General features: G+C 33.7%; 1 protein-coding gene across 1 annotated transcript in view; it reads right to left on the bottom strand.

Annotated features, from left to right (window-relative positions):
* LOC141338951 (lysine-specific demethylase 4D-like) overlaps positions 1 to 21,672 on the bottom strand; it is an 86,810-nt gene that overhangs the window by 45,142 nt on the left and 19,996 nt on the right. The window contains exons 4-6 of the mRNA XM_073844563.1: positions 16,814 to 16,928; positions 16,456 to 16,649; positions 5,470 to 5,519 (exon numbers count right to left, since the gene is read on the bottom strand). Coding sequence (XP_073700664.1) covers positions 5,470 to 5,519; positions 16,456 to 16,649; positions 16,814 to 16,928 — 359 coding nt within the window. The remainder of the gene's footprint in view (positions 1 to 5,469; positions 5,520 to 16,455; positions 16,650 to 16,813; positions 16,929 to 21,672) is intronic.

Below are 21,672 nucleotides of genomic sequence, written 5' to 3'. Positions count from 1 at the left end.
CCAAAGTTATGTTCTCTGATGAAAGTAAATTTAGCATTTCCTTTGGAAATCAGGGTCCCAGAGTCTGGAGGAAGAGAGGAGAGGCACAGAATCCACGTTGCTTGAGGTCCAGTGTAAAGTTTCCACAGTCAGTGACGGTTTGGGGTGCCAAGTCATCTGCTGGTGTTGGTCCACTGGGTTTTTTGAGGTCCAAGGTCAACGCAGCTGTATACCAGGACGTTTTAGAGCACTTCATGCTTCCTGCTGCTGACCAACTTTATGGAGATGCAGATTTCATTTTCCAACAGGACTTGACACCTGCACACAGTGCCAAAGCTACCAGTACCTGGTTTAAGGACCATGGTATCCCTGTTCTTGGCCAGCAAACTCGCCTGACCCTAACCCCATAGAAAATCTATGAGGTATTGTGAAGAGGAAGATGCGATATGCCAGACCCAACAATGCAGAAGAGCTGAAGGCCACTATCAGAGCAACCTGGGCTCTCATAACACCTGAACAGTGCCACAGACTGATCGACTCCATGCCACGCCACATTGCTGCAGTGATTCAGGCAAAAGGAGCCCCAACTAAGTATTGAGTGCTGTACATGCTCATACTTTTCAGTTGGCCAAGATTTCTAAAAATCCTTTCTTTGTATTGGTCTCAAGGAATATTCTAATTTTCTGAGATGCTAAATTTGGGGATTTCATTAGTTGTCAGTTATAATCATCAAAATAAACACTTGAAATATATATCAGTCTGTGTGGAATGAATGTATACATTATACAAGTTAAACTTCTTGAATGGAATTAGTGAAATAAATCAACTTTTTGAAGATATTCTAATTATATGACCAGCACCTGTATATCATTAAAAGGTTAAAAATAGACATTTTAACCCAATATAACAGTGTCCTGTGTCTGTTTATACAGAAGCCTGTAACATCATTAGCAACATGCTAACGCAAAACTACTGAGATCAACTTTAACTCGAGTTTCCTGTTCCACATCAGGCATTTAGCATGAACGTTAGCGGTTAGCATGGCGTCAGCAGCACTAGACTGAACTCATCTGTAGATCCAGTAAAGCGAGAGTCACCGATTACGCGCGTCCCGTCTAATCACAGGTTTGGAGGTTGTGGGATAAAAGCTGTGCGCGTCAGGCGGTTTTTCCGGTTTTCCAGGGGTCACTACATCAGCCGCGCGCTGAATCACGCTGAAAGCCTTTAATTATTATAATCGTCTCCTCATTCCTGCCCACAGACTACAATAAGGGTCATCACCACACGACCCAAACGTCTGATAAACGCCACAACAACGCAAACACCACGTTTGAGACGCGGGATTCAGACGCGCCCTCTATCATTAGCCAACAGACCATTAAGTGGCTTTACCGGATTAAATATGACACATTTGGGGTAATTTTCACTTAGCGGACGACTTTTGCCACACTAACTTGACGGTATGTCCATCTGTCAGCCATTTTCCTTGGTTTAGCACACTATTGTTTTCAAGATCTTGCTAAAACAAGTAAAGCTTCGTGTCTCTTCTTTCAATGTTCTTCGGTAACGTTGCGAATAAGTGTGTTTGTGCACAAAACCTGTGTTTGAACAGTTTTAGACAGAAATCAGATGAATCAACATCATGTTACCACTTAAATTCACTGTAAATGTTCAATGTAAACAAAAATGCTGTATTCAAAAATATTAAATATGTAAAAATATTTCATATGAATAATCCTAATAATATTTAAGAGTATTATTAAAAAAAAAAAAAAAAAATTATATATATATATATATATATATATATATATATATATATGTATTTTTATTTTTTATTCATTATACAGGTAGATATAAATGTGTGTGTGTGTATGTGTGTGTGTATATATATATATATATATAAATAAATGTATATAATACATATGTATAAATACACAGTACAAAGATTGTTATACATTTATAAAATAATTAATAAATACTAATAAAATGGAAAAATAACAAATATAATTTTAAATAAATCTAAGTATATATAAAAAAATATATATATATAAAATAATATTGGATTTATATCTACCTGTATAATGAATGTTCAAAAAAAATATAATATAAAAAAAAAAATTTTTTTTTATATATACACAAAAACAAATAAAAGCTTTAAATGTACATATAATTATAATATTGGGTTTATATCTATAATGTATGGATGTAAAAAAATTACATAGTACATAAATGATTTATAAATGATAAAAAAAAATACAAATAAAATGAATAAAAAATTATCTGCAATAATGTGCAAAACATTAAAACAAACAAAAAAAAATATATATATAAAAAGATAAAACATTTAAAACAAATAATCAATAATCAAATAAAACAATACATTTAGAAAAAAAAATAATACAGTTTGTAGATATATGTTTAAAAATTTAATATAAATAAAAATTTGACCTGCAAAACAAATACATATTAACAATAAATATATGTTTAAAAATTTAATATAAATAAAAATTTGACTCGCAAACCATAAATACATATATATTAACAATAAAAAAAAAAAAAAAAAAATTATATATATATATACAAAAAGAGAGCAGCAACTCAGTTAAACTCAAGGTATATGACTTCAAAAGAGGCCACACACTTTCAAAACCACATTAGACGTCTTCAGGAGCTGGAGAGAGGATCGTCCAACTGAGACGCCGACTGATGGTAATACATCGTCAGACGTGGAGTCATTTGTTGAGAGCATTAGAAGAGCAGGAGAACGATCTCGAGGTGCGTTTGTGTCGTTCATTTATGTTGAAGTGCCCAGACTGCCTTTGTTTCGTCCTTTAAGGCAGAGTTAACAGATGACGCTGAAAAACCAGGCGACTGACGCGATGGACTGTGAATTGATGCGCTTTTATGCGTAGATATGAAGTACAGGAGTTTTGCATAAACCATTAGAGGCTTCACAGAAAGATTTAACACAGACTCACACTATATTCTCTGACTCAGACTTTATGCATTTCACACAGATATCAAAGACGTTAACACTGAATTTCTACTGTAAATGTATTCAAATAAATACATTTGAAATATTTAGAAAATATTTCAATATTTTATATAAATAAAAATAAATAATGAATCATATGAACAAGAACTAAAGTTAAAAATGTATGATACAATTTAAAATAAATAAAATAAATAAATATATTATATATATATTATATATATACACACACACACACACACACACACACACACACACACATTACACACACACAGTAGTCAACATTTGAAGTAATCAAATAAACTAATAATACGTTAACACTTAAATTTATATTAACTGCATTGAAAAATTAATTTAAAATATTTATAAATTAAAATATTTAATATAAATACTAAAATAAATTACATTTAAAAGATTAAATATTTTTAAATGTTATTTATAATAAAATAAATTACAATTTAATTATAATTAAAAAATATATATTGCAATCAATTCATCAATAAGATAACACTTAAAATTAAAGAAAATTTCAAATGTCCAATTTATAAAATGTTAAAATTTTATAGAAAGAATAATAAATATAAAATAATATATAAACCAGAATTAAAGTAAAAAATTTATAAAATACAATGTTAAAATATTTTATATAAATTAAATCAAATATATTGACACTTAAATTTATTCTAAATGCATTTGAAAATAAAATTTTAATATTTATATAATATTTATATATTTTATATAAATAATAAAATAAATCACATTAAAAATTAATTATAAATATTAAAATAAATTACATGTATAAATAATAAATAAGAATAATATTGTTTTAACATTTTATATAAATACAAGTAACACTATATATTAAAAGTAAATATAAATAAAATTAATATTTTAGTTTAAAAGATAAAATATTTTAAAATTGTATTTATAAAATATATATTGCAATCTACAAATAAATATATATATATATATAAATGAATAATTTTACAAATAAAATATTACATTTACAAAAAGTATAATTAAAAGTAATATGACCAAAAATATTTTGAATTTATCTCTATAAAGAAAAGGTGGAAGAACATGATTTAAAAGAAATATATATATTTTTAATTATAAACATATATTTTAATAGTGATTCATCAAAATATTGAATCTTAAATTTAATTTAGAATTTTCTAAATGTAGTATTACACACATTTTAAATTGTAGGCAGCATTTTTTAAATATTTAATATAAATAAAAAGAAAACACCATATATTTAGTTAAAGTTAAATAAAAGTTGAGAATATTTAGAAAATATAATAAAATATTTAATATAACAAATTAATTGCAAATTAATTTTTTATATACATTTTACATATAAATTACATTTATGTATGCATTATTATAAAATACATATTACAATCGTAATTCGTTGCATTTTTTTTCTGTTATTAGAAATGCCAATAAATAGTATTTATTTATTTATATTTAGTAAAAGTATTAAAAAAAATATTTAAGACTCACAAGGCTCACCGACTTCTAAAAAGATGAGACAAAAGGCCCTTTGCATAGCCCTATATATTAATAAAGGCTTATTAAGTGCATTGCATCTCAGTGAGAATAAAAACAAACATAATTGATCATAATCATCCAAGATCAGTCGGTCAAGAAGCTGCTTGAGTTTATAAATAGGTCTGTTCTCAGAGCGGATCAATGAAAACCTGGCGTTGGTTTGAGCGTTTGTTGTTTGGTTTAAAGTGTAGTGTTTGTTAAAGGCGGACGGGAGTGTGTTTTCTTGTGTGTGTATGTGGGTTACGGTTTGGTTTTGAAGTACAGCAGCCTCAGATCTCTGAGACGCACAAACATCTTCACATCTCCTAATCCACACAACCACAGACAGGCGCCAGGGCTTTCCTAGACAGCACCGCAAACTTTCGGGAGGTGCCAAGAGGATTTTCTGCCAGCGCCGACTCGCACCTCAGTCAGGATTACGCCGGTGTTTCGTCTGTGACATTTGGGGCAGGAATAGACCCGCGGAACAGGATTTTCCCTGTTTTAGGCAGGAATAGCTCATCCTATAATCAACTACTATTATTTACTCAAACCTGCCAGACTTTAGTCCTTCCGTAAAACAAACTGAGAAATTTTGCGAAATATTCCTCAGATTAATTTATCGTTCAACTTGAAAAATGTTTCAAAAGTCACAAAATATAAGTATATATGTGTATATATATATTTTTATAAACTTTTAAATTTTATTTGTTCTTTTTTTTTTATTCACATATGAATGAATGATGAATGATGCATATTCATATGTGTGTGTATATTTGTTGCATTACAGATAAGACAAAAAAGTTTGGAACAAAAAGAGAACAAGTTTTCACCATTAACTATTCCCGTTTCCGCTACTTTTCCTTTAAGATGTCTATATGTAAATGACCTCCGCTTTGATCGGCTAACCTACCACGTTCCCTTTCTACATGAAGTCAAGCTAACGAACGGATGTGAGGTCTTACCTTGCGCCAGCCTCTCCAACCTCTTGCCGTGCTCGGGTGGAATCGCATACCTGCGGTGAAGAGGGAAAAAACCGAGATCAATTAATGGGATCAATGGGAAAGACAAGAGGGAAAGGCACTGGGGGGACGCGCAGCGAGACGCCTCTGTGAGAACCGCTCTCTGATCATCACACGGCCCTCGAAAAAACATGAAACACAGAGAGAACATTTCACCCCTATTTCACATTCACCAGTCACAGGCTAGTTTAAAGACAAAGTACTCAAACGTCACCAAGACAAAGCCTGGAAAATTACTGCGCGAGGGACAATTTATTTCGGCTAATCGGCTCAAACGCGTGCAATGCTAATACAGGCTGTGCTGTGCAGTGCTGCTTAATTTGAAATGATTTCGCTGGTGAAGGAAGCACCACAATATCTTCTGAGCCGCTAAAGGTTCAATTCGCTTGACGTTGTTATTGACATTGTCTGTATTAGCCTAATTATTTCCTCAAGTTTCCGGAGAGCCGAAACCCTCCTGAGGCCTCGAACGCGAATGTAAATCCGGTGCATCACCCTCCCTTGGGCTCCGGCTGCAAATCACACATCCACAATGAGGGGAAACGAGCTTTGTACAGCGTCACACTGCTCTCTACTGGCGCCATGAGGGAAAACGGGGATTTTATGGGCGAGTGCCACTTTCTAGTTAAACACAGGCCAATTTCACAGCAGTGGTTTTCTCCACACAAGCGCAGGATCGTCTGGAAGTCAACTGAATACCAAGTGGACGGATTAAAGGGTTGTGTTTGTATGCAGCTGATGGGATGTACAAGAAGAGGTTTGTTTTATTTCACAATGTGTTGTGGCTTTTATTGAAAAGTTACAGGAGAGAAAGTACAAGAATCATGGGGGGGGGAAAACAAAGAGGGATGGGCACGGAAAGTGCTTGACATTTCTATGCACTAACCAAACGGGAACAAGAACTAGGTTCTGGAGGGTTGGTGTCCTGCAGAGTTTAGCTTCAACCCCAATTAGACACACCTGAACCAGCTAATCAAGCTCACTAGGCATACTAGAGTCTTCCCGGCAGGTGTGTTGAGGCAACCCTGCAGGGCCCTCCAGAACTGAGTTTGGGCACCCCTGATCTATGGAGATGAAAATTTGGATGCGAAAGCTGCTAGTTCGTAGTCTGTTCCCATTTTCATAAAATTCTACATTGGTAGCAACCATTCACGCAAGATTGATTCTTGCAATCAAAAACATTTAAGACCAAATCCGAGCACGCAGGGATCTTGAGACTAGAGTTGGACTACTTGAAACTTTCATACAGTGTCTAAGGGTGTCATATCTGGTTCGATTAAAACGAACTCTGGTGCAATTGCATTGTTAGTACGATTTGATTGCCATCTAAACCAAACAAGTGGGCCGAGACTAAAAAGATAAATCTCGGTCCGCTTCCAAATGAATGTTGGTGCGGTGCAGACCAAATACTTCTAAATGAACCTAAAACAGGAAGTAATGACAAGATGTGACGCTATGCATTATGATTTCATGAAGGGAACAAGCGGTGTAAAGTGCCTTTTATGAGCTCTTTGTGAGTTTGCAGGAGGTGAAAATAAAGTCATATACACGCAACAATGAGCACTCTTACTCCAGCAGACAGCATTAGGTGCATTCAACTTAAAGCAGCGCTGAGCAGATCGAGTTGAATGCACCTTTTCCTTTTGTTTGAGTGGTTCGGTGAGTTCCATCACAAAATGTGTCACTCAACCCGAGCAACGAGGTTGTGAATGTATCACTATGCTTTTAGGTTTGGTATCTTTATGCTCGCTGTCAAAAATGCCAGTGTGAACACTAAATGGACCAGGACCAAGTGTATATTTTCCTTTTTGGTCCGGACCAAATGAACCAAACGAACCAAACTACAAAACAGCACAAGACACTGAATAGCCTCCACCTGCAACATGAATGCTAATCGATTCCCACAGTGAGGTGCACTGCTGCACGTACTGGGAACTGGTCTGAAACACCAAAGACGAAGTCATCGGGAAATCGAACGGCTGGCCACAAGCACCCGAACTCTGAGGACACTGGCGCGAGTAGATTCAATTTGGTGTTTGAGGTGCCACCACAGATCAATAATAATTAGATGGCTCTTTCCTTTTTTTGCAGATAAAAGCTGATCTGATGGGCGGCTGTAATAAGGGTACGTATGCTTCCTGCTAGGAGGAGTATCTTTACACCCAACTAACCCCACCAGATCAAGCTGACAGTAACTCTATCTGGCAACCAAAGGTTGCAGAAGCTATTCGATCAGGGACTGTCTGGGGAAGGCAAATATTGATGAAAATCTCACTGGGGGCACCAGAAATCAAGGTAAATCTGAGGGGCTTGACTTGGTGTGAGGGGAAACGCCCACTTGGGGGAAGGCCTCCAGTTTCTTGAGGTTGTTCTAGCACCACCGTAAACTCAAAATGAATATAAAGCGCCTACTAAACACCGTTTGAGATTTTTGAGACAAGTGTACGGGTGCTTGGGCGTATCTAAGGAACGCATCCCATTTACCTTGTTTACGGTCCATGAAACAATTCTGTACTTGACTTCCCAGATGCAATATCTCCCTAGTCCCACGGCGGCAACGCAAACCCCCTACCTGCAAATCGGCGCCCCAGCCACCGGCGGCGTAAAGGTTTTATTTGTCATCATCTCGAAGAGGACAAGAACAAGAAAACAAGCAATAAGTATCAAGCTATCCCCTCGGCTGTGGCACTCCCTCTCTCAGCGATTATTTCCGGCAGCGTGCGCACCACTTTGGGCCACTCCGCAATCTTTAAGAATCTGACACTAGATCTCAGGAGGCGGCGAGAATTATGACTTTGATGGGAGGAGAGTTGGAGGCGAATGAAGTTAATTTCACAGTGGCTGAACAGAGGGTTAGGCAAACAGCTACCACACACACTTTAACATACTGTAATTACCAGAAAAGTAAAACGGATTCAATTTCAAAAGCAGAAGGGGGTGTTTGGGTGGGGAGGACGAGCGCACGCATAGTTGTATTAAGCCGAGTTGAAGGGTGAGTAAATTTTCTCCTCTTTCCTTTTTTTTCCCTCTCCGAGCACGAGTCTTGCCGTTTCTCCGCTATGCGGAAAGTTAACTTGAGATAAGGCCTCCGGAGAGCGGGAGAAAGAGAGAATGCTTAGCTAGAGACATCAAGAGCTAACACTTCAGAGAGATATGAGGACACAGAAGAAATGGAGACGGAAAGATACTCAAGAGAGCAAGCAAGACTCACGCAAGACCTCTTAAAGAATCACAGTTTTGCACCCTTATCCGTTTGGACACCTGTGCCTACCAGAGCGTGACCCAAAAACATGCCACGGCCCTTTCAACATAAATCAGAAACTCCACAGAGACAAGCGTCAAGCACTAGCATTAAATCTGGCCCTAATGCAACTTTCAAATGAGGAGTCCTTGATGTTACCTCTTGCATTTGCATTCACTATTCACTAGGGATGCACCGAATATTCGGCCACCGAAAATTTTCGGCCGAAAATGGCCCAAAAGAGTTTTAAAGAAAGACTCATCACCGAAACAACACGGCCGAAACAGTATGTTGACGCAAACAGAAACTGCAGCCTGCACATGCTTGTCTGAAGCAACACGTCTGCGGTGTGGACGTATTTCAGTATATCTGAGAAAGACCTATGGATAGCGATTTGCAAAACTTGTAATGCTGAAGTTTCAAGAGGGGTGTGTCTGCAGTCGTGCGTGCAGCCAGTGATGAGAGCAGAGATCGGCGCATTGCGCTTCAGTGAGTGAAAAACAATGGCTTTACGTTGGTGTTACGTCACAACATTTTAAAGATATTTCTTTTCTATATACTGTATTTTTATAAATATTTATGTTTTAAACCGTGGAGGTGAGCCGATGGATATCACACAAGCAACGTGAAAACTGCGCAATATGTCAAAGTGAAAGTAAAAACTGACAGTGCTTTCAGCATCTGACATGCATTCTCTCAGAGGCAATGAGAGACGATTATACTTCATATGCTGATATTAATTTAGTCCCCTACTATTGTGTAAGGGTTGTTTTTTGAAAGGCTTAAATAAAGCTCTTAATTTGATGAAACTTCAAAAGGCTACCCATTGAATAAATATGAGCGCCGCACGTTTCAAAGTCATTTGCTGCACTGCTTTGTTTACCATTCTGACAGCGCCTCCTGCTGGAAGAGAAAGACGTAGAGTTGTAAATGTGAACTGATGGATCCACAAGATAATGTGTTATAAAAATTTAAACAACTTAAACAAAGGCAGTAAAATATATGTATATGTTATTTAAGTAATATAATACTTGATTGATAATAATTGTTTAAATTAATATCACTGATTTATTCTTTGAAACTTTAATATTAATTTATGCAATTGCAATGCCTTGATTTTAGTAAAATTAGTACACAGTCATAGCCATAAATGCAATGGTACTAATAATTGGCATAATTCTTTCGGTGTTTCGGCTTTCTGCCTTGGTTTCCCTCTTTTTCGGTTTTGGACAAGAATTTTCATTTCGGTGCATCCCTACTATTCACAGTTTTAGGTTTCCCACATCTTTTGATCAGGGAACTAAAGGGTTTTCATTGCAGAACCATTATTTTTACATGCAGACTCTTATGTTACATGGTCTCTGTTGAAATTGGTAGCTGGGAAGAACAAAAAAAAAAAACAACATGGAGGGCCAGTGTCCTGCAGAGTTTACCTCCAACTTGTCTCAACACACCTGGAAGTTTCTAGCATGCCTAGTAAGACCTTGATTAGCTGGTTCAGCTGTGTTCAATTCTGGAGACCTTCTGTCCTTAAAGAAACCGATGCGGCTGTAACTTATGCATTGGTGTGTGTAACATTTACACTGGCGTATTTCTGTTCTTCTGACTAAATTCTGAGGATAAAAATGACTGATGTTTGACAGAAAAAACCTTAAAAGAGCCATTTTTGGTACAAAAAAAAAAAATGGTTGGCTGTGTGCTTTTTTCTCTTTTTGACAAAAGAAAGTTTATTATGAAACGCAAATTTGTTTACAATCCCGAACAACTGAAAAGGGTTTGTTCCAATCTTCTATGACATAATAAATACAATTCAATCGCTGATCTATTTTTAATACCTACTTGTGACCAATTCATTGCAAAGACTTTCCTAGTTGTTTGTGATTATTGGTTAGGAATTTTTAAGTGCACAAAACACTGTTTACTGCGTACACTTCCTACCTTCGTTTATGCTTTTCATCTCACACACGTTTTGAAGCCCCGACGTTGTTCACTTTAAAGTTTCCGCAACATTGGCCAGTTGGCCAAAACATCAAGGCACAAAACACCCTTGATTGACTACTGCTTTCCAGCTTGATTAAAAGATACAAGACACACAGCTGGATGAAATATAGTCAGAGATACTGACAGAACAGCTGCGTCTAATGAACGCTCCGTTCAGGGTTTCTTTAAGACAACACAAGCCAAGGGCATCAAGGACTAGTGCGCAAGTATGCAAAACACACTTGCATCTTTCTCGAAAGAGGGAAAAAAATGAGGGGATACACCAGGGAGAAGATACAACACGAGAGCCAAGGGGGATGCGATAAAAAGAAGAAGTGAAGAAAAAAACTCTCGCATGTGGGGAAAAAAGGACACTAAAAGCATGTTTATTTGAACTCTTTCAGCACAGGGAAGACGCCCAGCCGGAAAATTGTGTATTCTGAACCTCGGGATTCAGTATTAAAGCTGCTCTCCGCAAGAACGGAGAGGAAAAGTCATGTTGAACTTCAGGCAAACAAACTAACGGAATACCATTATGATTTGGATCAAGGGATGCTATGCTTTTCACATCTTTTAGTCGACCACTCTCCATTCCTCTTGTCCAAACCTTGATTTCAAATGTACATTCATCCCTCCATCCATTTAATAAAAGCATGCCACATTTACTTCAAACATTATCTCATTCACGTACATCATCCCTAACGATGCTCTAGAGGATTTACTTCACAACCAAGTGCTTCTGAAACGACTGGCTCCATTATAGAGAGCCTGTTGTGCGTTATAAATGCGGCAAGAGCGGGATACAGTGAGACAAAGCACAGGTCACATGATTCATCTTTCACGATGACATCATTCTGAATGTCTAAAGGCGATGTGAATGACAAGAGCGCCCCCAAGTGGTTGAAAGCAGATTTTCATTTGAGTTCTGTCATACTGTGCCCACGGCAAGTTGGTGCTGTAAAATCAAGCATAAAATCTAGTTTGTGAGACACTTATTGGGCCTAAATGTCAATCAAACTGATGGACTGCAATTTTTTTCTTCATAAGATCCATATATGGCCAGCGTCAGTGTTTTTTGGTAAAATACTGTCAAAATGACCAAATCTGATCACTCGTATTACACTTATTCACTTTAATCCAGTCCATATGTCAAAAAAGGCCAATAAACTCTTTTGAATCTTGAACCAAACCGATATAAAATATATTGAAAATGACTTCTAAAACATATTTTAAAAAAAGAAAAACAAAAAACAATTTTAGCTGTGATGACTTGTTTTTAACTGTAAGTAATGCAAAATTATTTAAAAAGGTATTTATAAGCATTTGAGAAATGAGACAATTATTCCTAAAATATATTTAAATTATTATACACACGTTTATAAAAAAGAAACATATTAAAAGAAAGCAAACATGTCATTTTAAAATTCAAAATAATAGTATAATAAGTAATTCAAAATTATTTATAAACGTTCAGTTATGAAAATATTGAAAAAAAAGTTGAAAAATATTGAAAAAAAAGTTTTTGAAAAAAAGTTGTGGCATAATACCACATAAAAATTAATTTCTAAAATATTTAAAACTATACATTTATACAGAAATGCATTGAATACGCATGAAAAGTAAACAAAAATAACGTAATTTAACTGTGATGAGTTGTTTTTAACTGTAAGTGATACAAAATTATTTATTATTATTTATAAACCCTCCAGATATGGAAATAAGTTAACTAAATGTGAATATTTTCATCAGGATTTGTGGCATAATGTTTACCACATAAAAACAGATTTCTAAAATATATTTTAAAACTGTATAATTATACATACATTTATTGAATACACATATATAATATAATTTTAATTGCGATTACTTGTTTTAACTGATGTGTTGTTTTAAGTGATGCAAAATGATTTATAAACTTCTGTTTACCATATTTACATATTTTTAAAAATATATAACTACACACAAATGTATTGAACGCACAAGAAAAGAAAACAAATATAATTTTAACTGCGATTACTTGTTTTAACTGTAAGTGATGCAAAATGAGTTATAAATCTCCAGATACGGAAATATTTGAACTAAATGGTAATGTTTTCGGCAGTATTTGTGGCATAAGATTGTTTACCATTTAAAACAAATCCGTTAATAAAATAGTTTTAACTAAGTAATGCAAAATGATTTATAAACCCTTCAAATATAGAAGCATTTAAATATAATATTAGTTTTCCACAGAATTTGTGGCAGAGTATGGTTTACAAAATACAAATTTTAGTCCTAAATATATTAATAAAAAAATGTAACGCACAAGAAGAGAAAACAAATATATAATTTTAACTGCAAGTAATGCAAAATTATTTATAAACCTCCAGATATGGAAAATTTGAACAAAATATTAATGTTCTGCACAGCATTCGTGGCATATTTTTACCACATAAAAATCGATTTTTAATATTTCATAAAATATTAGTTTTACACAGTATTTGTGGCAAAATATTGTTTACAATATAAACATTTAATTCCTAAAATATATTAATAAAATTATATTTATGCACAAATTTTTTAATGCACAAGAAGAGAAAACAAATATATAATTTTAACTGTGATGACTTGAACAGTAAGTAATGCAAAATGATTTATAAACCCCCCATTTATTAGTTGAAGAAAATAATGTTTTTGACAGCATTTGTGGCAGAATATTGTTTACCATATAAAATATTTTAAATATTTTAAAAATATATATTTATATGCATTTATTGAACACACAAGAAAAGAAAAATACACCAATTTAACTGTGACGACTTGTTTTAACTGCAAGTAATGCAAAATTATATTTATAAACCTCCAGAAATGAAAATATTTAACAAAAGATTAATGTTTGCATGCATATATATATATATATATATATATATATATATAGTTACACACAAATTTATTAAATGCACATGAAATGAAAACTAACATATAATTGTAACTGTAATGGATGCAAAATGAATTATAAACCTCCAGATATGGTAATATTTTAACAAAATATTATTGTTTTTCGACAGCATTTGTGGCAGAATATTGTGTACCATATAAAAAATATTCCTAAAATATATTTAAAAAATATAAATATACACAAATTTATTTAATGCACAAGAAAAGAAATATAATTTTAACTGCGATGACTAGTTTTAACTGTAAATAATGCAAAATGATTTATAAACCTCCAGATATGGAAATATTTGAACAAAATAAAAATGTTTTCAACAGCATTTGTGGAAGAATATTGTTAACCATATAAAAATATTATTCCTAAAATATATTAATAAAATTATAATTATACACAAAGTTACTGAACGCACACGAAAAATACAAAAATATAATATAATTTTAACTGCTATGACTTTTAACTGTACGTAATGCCGAATGATTTATAAAACCTTCAAGTATCGGAAATATTAATAAAATATTAGTTTTTCACACCATTTGTAAAATTATATTGTTTTACCACATAAAAAAAAAAAAATCCTAAAATATAGAAAATAAAATAAAATAAATATAATTTAACTGCGATGACGTTTTAACTGCAAGTAATGCGAAATTATTTATAAACCTTCAGATATGGAAATATTTTAACAAAATATTATTTTCGACAGCATTTGTTGCAGAATATTGTTTACCACATAAAAAGCGGATTCCTAAAATATATTAAAAAAATTTACAATTGTAAACAAATTTATTGAATGCGCAAGCAAAAATAAATAAATAAATATTTTTACTAAATATTAATGGAAATAATTGAATAATATATTTAAATAAATATTAATATTTGAATAAATATTAAATGGAAATATTTTAAATAGATATTAATTTTTTCCACTGCATTTGTGGCATAAAGTTGTTTACCATATAAAAAATGTATTCCTAAAATATATTAACAAATTTACAATTGTAAACAAATTTATTGAAGGCACAAGCAAAAATAAATAAATAAATATTTTTACTACATATTAATGGAAATAATTGAATAATATATTTAAATAAATATTAATGGAAATATTTTAAATAGTTATTAATGTTTTCCACTGCATTTGTGGCATAAAGTTGTTTACCATATAAAAAATGTATTCCTAAAATATATTAACAAATTTACAATTGTAAACAAATTTATTGAATGCGCAAGCAAAAATAAATAAATATTTTTACTAAATATTAATGGAAATAATTGAATAATATATTTAAATAAATATTAATATTTGAATAAATATTAATGGAACATTTTAAATAGTTATTAATGTTTTCCACTGGATTTGTGGCATAAAGTTGTTTACCATATAAAAAATGTATTCCTAAAATATATTAACAAATTTACAATTGTAAACAAATTTATTGAATGCGCAAGCAAAAATAATTAAATATTTTTACTAAATATTAATGGAAATAATTGAATAATATATTTAAATAAATATTAATATTTGAATAAATATTAATGGAAATATTTTAAATAGATATTAATGTTTTCCACTGCATTTGTGGCATAAAATTGTTAACCATATAAAAAATGTATTCCTAAAATATATTAACAAATTTACAATTGTAAACAAATTTATTGAATGCGCAAGCAAAAATAAATAAATAAATATTTTTACTAAATATTAATGGAAATAATTGAATAATATATTTAAATAAATATTAATATTTGAATAAATATTAAACGGAAATATTTTAAATAGATATTAATGTTTTCCACTGCATTTGCGGCATAAAGTTGTTTACCATATAAAAAATGTATTCCTAAAATATATTAATAAAATTCTTATTATACACAAATATATTGAATGCACAAGAAGAGAAAACAAAGATATAATGTGAACTATGATGACTATAAGTAATGCAAAATGCTTCATGAACCATTCAGATATGGAAATATTTGAACAAAATATTAATGTTTGTAATGTTATATTGTATTATGTCAACAGAATATTTTACACCAAAGACACATTTTATTCCTAAAATATATGAATAAAATTATATTATTAATTATTATTTTTACTGTAAGTAATTCAAATGTATAAAATGTTAAAAATGATAAAACACCCAAATGGAGCACCATCATATTTTTACAAGACCCATACATAGAAAAGTTACTTTTTGCTAAAACACTGCCGAAATCTGTTCAGACTTGATCAGTTTTTCTAATTCAAGTGTTAAAAATGGCCAACAAACTCCTCTGAATCGTCTGAACTCAACTAAACACGCTTATATGTGACCCTGGACCACAAAACCAGTCTTAAGTTGCTGGGGTATATTTGTAGCAATAGCCAAAAATACATTGTATGGGTCAAAATTATAGATTTTTCTTTTATGCCAAAAATCATTAGGAAATTAAGTAAAGATCATGTTCCATGAAGATTTTTTGTAAAATTCCTACTGTAAATGTATCAAAATGTAATTTTTGATTAGTAATATGCATTGCTAAGAACTTAATTTGGACAACTTTAAAGGTGATTTTCTCAGGATTTTGATTTTTTTGCACCCTCAGATTCCAGATCGTCAAATAGATGTATCTCGGCCAAATATTGTCATATCCTAACAAACCATACATCAGTAGAAAGCTTATTTACTGAGCTTTCATATTATATATATACATCTCAGTTTTGTCAAATTTAACCTTATGACTGGTTTTGTGGTCCATGGTCACATATAGTAAACTATGGGATGCTCACCAGGACTTTGGTTGGCCGAAATGCAGGTAGTTGATGCTGTAGAGGTCCATGTCCTCTGTGTGCCAAGCGAAGGTGGTTTTCCACATGCCAAAGTACAGGTAGGGTGTGTTGACGCCCTCGATGACAATCCCACACTCCTGCTCCACCATGTCCAGAAGTGTGTTCAGATGGCCGATGTTCCACTCCGTAATGTCCTTATGAAGAAAAAACATCATAAACACATGCATATGACTAAACATTAGAGTTATTACAGTAACTAAAACCATAAACAAACAATTTTGTTGCTTAAACTGAAGTAAAATATTAAAAAAAAGACTAAATTTTGTTTCAAACACTAATCACATTAAGGGTGACTAACCGGGTCGTAGAGGGACCCGCTGATGTCGGCGCCGTAAATTGGCGACACAAACGTCAAGTTTTTCCAGTACTTTCTTTCCAGGTCGTCAAAGTCTTTGTGTTGAGGTGTGCAGTACCTATTGGTCAAGAAAATATATAGTTAAAGTATAAATTAAGCTTGAAGGAATGAAGAATAACTGGGTGCAGCAAAAACGCAAAACTTCCCAAACTTGGTCTCAAATTTACATTCAAACCCCCAAAGAACAACAGTTTTAATGTTAAATGAGTTTACTTCCAGAACAAAAATTTACAGGTACCCCCTTGTCATCCAAGATGTTCATGTCTTTCCTTCTTCAGTCGTAAAGAAATTGTGTTTTTTGAGGCAAACATTTCGGGATTTCTCTCCATATAGTGGACTTCTATGGTGCTCAAGAGTTTGAACTTCCAAAATGCAGTTTAAATGCAGCTTCAAAGGGCTCTAAACAATCCCAGCCGAGGAAGAGGGGTCTTATCTAGCGAAACAATTGGTTATTTCCCAAAAAAAAGAAGACAATTTTTATACTTTTCAACCTCAAATGCTGGTCTTGTCTAGCTCTGCCTGAACTCTGTGTATTCCTGTTCAAGACAGTTTGGGTAGGTCAGAAAACTCCCAGCATTTGAGGTTAAAAAGTATATAAACTGTAATTTTTTTTTGGAAAATAACCGATCATTTCATTAAATAAGACCCTGCTTCCTCGGCTGGGATCGTTTAGAGCCCTTTGAAGCTGCGTTTAAACTGCATTTTGTAAGTTCAAACTCTTGAGCACCATAGAAGTCCACTTTATTTAGAGAAATCCTGAAATGTTTTCCTCAAAAAAAAAAACTATTTCTTTACGACTGAAGAAAGAAAGACATGAACATCTTGGATGACAAGGGGTGACTACATTATCTGTAAACTTTAGTTCTGGAAGTGAACTTCTCCCTTAAATTTAAGTCATATTATTGACACAAAGGTCCAGATGAGAGAGAACTTTAAGGAATGAAGAATAACTGACTGTACAAAAATGCAAAACTTCCCAAACTTGGTCTCAAATTTACATTCAAACCCCCAAAGAACAACAATTTTAATGTTAAAGGAGTTTACTTCCAGAACAAAAATTTACAGGTACCCCCTTGTCATCCAAGATGTTCATGTCTTTCCTTCTTCAGTCGTAAAGAAATTGTGCTTTTTGAGGCAAACATTTCGGGATTTCTCTCCATATAATGGACTTCTATGGTGCTCAAGAGTTTGAACTTCCAAAATGCAGTTTAAATGCAGCTTCAAAGGGCTATAAATGATCCCAGCCGAGTTATTTTCTAAAAATAAATAAATAAATAAATAGCAATTTATATACTTTTTAACCTCTAATGCTGGTCTTGTCTAGCTCTGCCTGAGCTCTGTGTATTCCTGTTCAAGACAGTTCGGAGTTTTCGAAAAACTCCCATCTTATTTTCTTCTCCAACATCAAAATTGTCCTTTAAAATCCAGAACTTTAGAAAATAACTGATTGTTTCGCTAGATAAGACTTCTTCCTCGGCTGGGATCATTTAGAGCCCTTTGAAGCTGCATTTAAACTGCATTTTGGAAGTTCAAACTCTTGAGCACCATAGAAGTCCACTACATAGAGAGAAACTCTGAAACAGATCATTCACTCAGCCCCTTGTCATCCAAGATGTTCATGTCTTTCTTTCTACAGGCTTAAAGAAATTGTGTTTTTGGAGGAAAACATTTCAGGATTTCTCTCCATATAGTGGACTTCTATGGTGCCCCTGAGTTTGAACGTCCAAAATGCAGTTTAAATGCAGCTTCAAAGGGCTCTAAACAATCCCAGCCGAGGAAGAAGGGTCTTATCTAGCGAAACAATCAGTTATTTATATTTAAAAAAAAAAAAAAAAAAAAGCAATTTAGATACTTTTTAACCTCAAATGCTGGTCTTGTCTAGCTCTGCCTGAACTCTGTGTTTTCCTGTTCAAGACAGTTTGGGTAGGTCAAAAATTTGAGGTTAAAAAGTATATAAATAGTCATTTTGTTTGGGAAATAACCAATTGTTTCGCTCGATAAGACCCTTTTTCCTTAGCTGGGATTGTTTAGAGCCCTTTGAAGCTGCGTTTAAACTGCATTTTGGAAGTTCAAACTCGGGGGCACCATAGAAGTCCACTATATGGAGAGAAATAGATAATTTACTCAGCCCCTTGTCATCCAAGATATTCATGTCTTTCTTTCTTCAGTCTTCTCTCCATATAGTGGACTTCTATGGTGCCCCTGGGTTTGAACGTCCAAAATGCCGTTTCAAAGGGCTCTAAACAATTCTAGCCGAGGAAGAAGGGTCTTAATCTAGCAAAAATTCAAATCAAATTCAAGAATTGAAGAGTCATTCTCAATTCAATTCTGAATTGTGCACAAGCCTGCAAAGAAGAACAAACGTCCTTGTAGGACGATTTTGAAGGTGGCGGATGAGATGGTAGTTTTTCGACCCCGTTAACTGTCTTGAATCAGAATACACAGAGTTCACGCAGGGCTACACAAGATGAGCCTTTGAGGTTAAAAGTATATAAATTGTAATATTTTTTTGCAAAATAACTAATAGTTTTGCTAGATAAGACCCTTCTACCTCAGCTGGGATCATTTAGAGCCCTTTGAAGCTGCATTTAAACTGCATTTTGGAAGTTCAAACTCTGGGGCACCATAGAAGTCCACTACATAGAGAGAAACTCTGAAACAGATCATTTACTCAGCCCCTTGTCATCCAAGATGTTCATGTGTTTCTTTCTTCAGTTTTAAAGAAATTGTGTTTTTGGAGGAAAACATTTCAGGATTTCTCTCAGGATATAGTGGACTTCTATGGTGCCCCTGAGTTTGAACGTCCAAAATGCAGTTTAAATGCAGTTTCAAAGGGCTCTAAATGATCCCAGCCAAGTTATTTTCTAAAAAAAAAAAAAATTAAAAAAAAAAAATAGCAATTTATATACTTTTTAACCTCTAATGCTGGTCTTGTCCAGCTCTGCCTGAACGGTGTATTCCTGTTCAAGACAGTTTGGAGTGTTCTTATCTTCTTCTCCAACTTCAAAATTGTCCTTCAAAATCCAGAACTTTAGAAAATAACTGATTGTTTCGCTAGATAAGACCCTTCTTCCTCGGCTGGGATCATTTAGAGCCCTTTGAAGCTGCATTTAAACTGCATTTTGGAAGTTCAAACTCTTGAGCACCATAGAAGTCCATTACATGGAGAGAAATTCTGAAACAGATCATTTACTCAGCCCCTTGTCATCCAAGATGTTCATGTGTTTCTTTCTACAGGCTTAAAGAAATTGTGTTTTTGGAGGAAAACATTTCAGGATTTCTCTCCATATAATGGACTTCTATGGTGCCCCAGAGTTTGAACTTCCAAAATGCAGTTTAAATGCAGCTTCAAAGGGCTCTAAACAATCTCAGCTAAAGAAGAGGGGTCTTATCTAGTGAAACAATCAGTTATTTAATAAAAAAAAAAAAAAAAAAAAAAAATTAGATACTTTTTAACCTCAAATGCTGGTCTTGTCTAGCTCTGCCTGAACTCTGTGTATTCCTGTTCAAGACAGTTCGGGTAGGTCAAAAATTTGAGGTTAAAAAGTATATAAATAGTAATTTTGTTTGGAAAATAACCAATTGTTTCGCTCGATAAGACCCTTTTTCCTTAGCTGGGATCATTTAGAGCCCTTTGAAGCTGCGTTTAAACTGCATTTTGGAAGTTCAAACTCGGGGGCACCATAGAAGTCCACTATATGGAGAGAAATAGATAATTTACTCAGCCCCTTGTCATCCAAGATATTCATGTCTTTCTTTCTTCAGGCTTCTCTCCATATAGTGGACTTCTATGGTGCCCCTGGGTTTGAACGTCCAAAATGCAGTTTCAAAGGGCTCTAAACAATTCTAGCCGAGGAAGAAGGGTCTTAATCTAGCAAAAATTCAATTCAAATTCAAGAATTGAATTGGAATTTAGGAGTCATTCTCAATTCAATTCTGAATTGTGCACAAGCCTGCAAAGAAGATCAAACGTCCTTGTAGGACGATTTTGAAGGTGGCGGATGAGATGGTAGTTTTTCGACCCCGTTAACTGTCTTGAACCAGAATACACAGAGTTCACGCAGAGCTACACAAGATGAGCCTTTGAGGTTAAAAGTATATAAAATGGTAATTTTTTTTTGGAAAATAACCAATAGTTTTGCTAGATAAGACCCTTCTACCTCGGCTGGGATCATTTAGAGCCCTTTGAAGCTGCATTTAAACTGCATTTTGGAAGTTCAAACTCTTGAGCACCATAGAAGTCCATTATATGGAGAGAAACTCTGAAACAGATCATTCACTCAGCCCCTTGTCATCCAAGATGTTCATGTCTTTCTTTCTTCAGGCTTAAAGAAATTGTGTTTTTGGAGGAAAACATTTCAGGATTTCTCTCCATATAATGGACTTCTATGGTGCCCCTGAGTTTGAACTTCCAAAATGCAGTTTAAATGCAGCTTCAAAGGGCTCTAAATGATCCCAGCCGAGGAAGAGGGGTCTAATCGAGCGAAATAATTGGTTATTTATAAAAAAAAAAAGAAAAAAAAAAAGGCAATTTTTATACTTTTTAACCTCAAATGCTCGTCTTGTCTAGCTCTGCCTGAACTCTGCGTATTCCTGTTCAAGACAGTTAGGGTATGTCAGAAAACTCCCAGCATTTAAGGTTAAAAAGTATATAAATTATATATTTTTTTGGAAAATAACTGATCATTTCACTAAATAAGACCCTGCTTCCTCGGCTGGGATCGTTTAGAGCCCTTTGAAGCTGCGTTTAAACTGCATTTTGGAAGTTCAAACTCTGGGGCACCATAGAAGTCCACTATATT

The sequence above is a fragment of the Garra rufa genome, chromosome 7, assembly GCF_049309525.1.
Source record: "Garra rufa chromosome 7, GarRuf1.0, whole genome shotgun sequence".
NCBI lineage: Eukaryota > Metazoa > Chordata > Actinopteri > Cypriniformes > Cyprinidae > Garra > Garra rufa.
The sequence above is the reverse complement of the archived record's forward strand: the minus strand, read 5'-3'. Positions and strand labels throughout refer to the sequence as shown.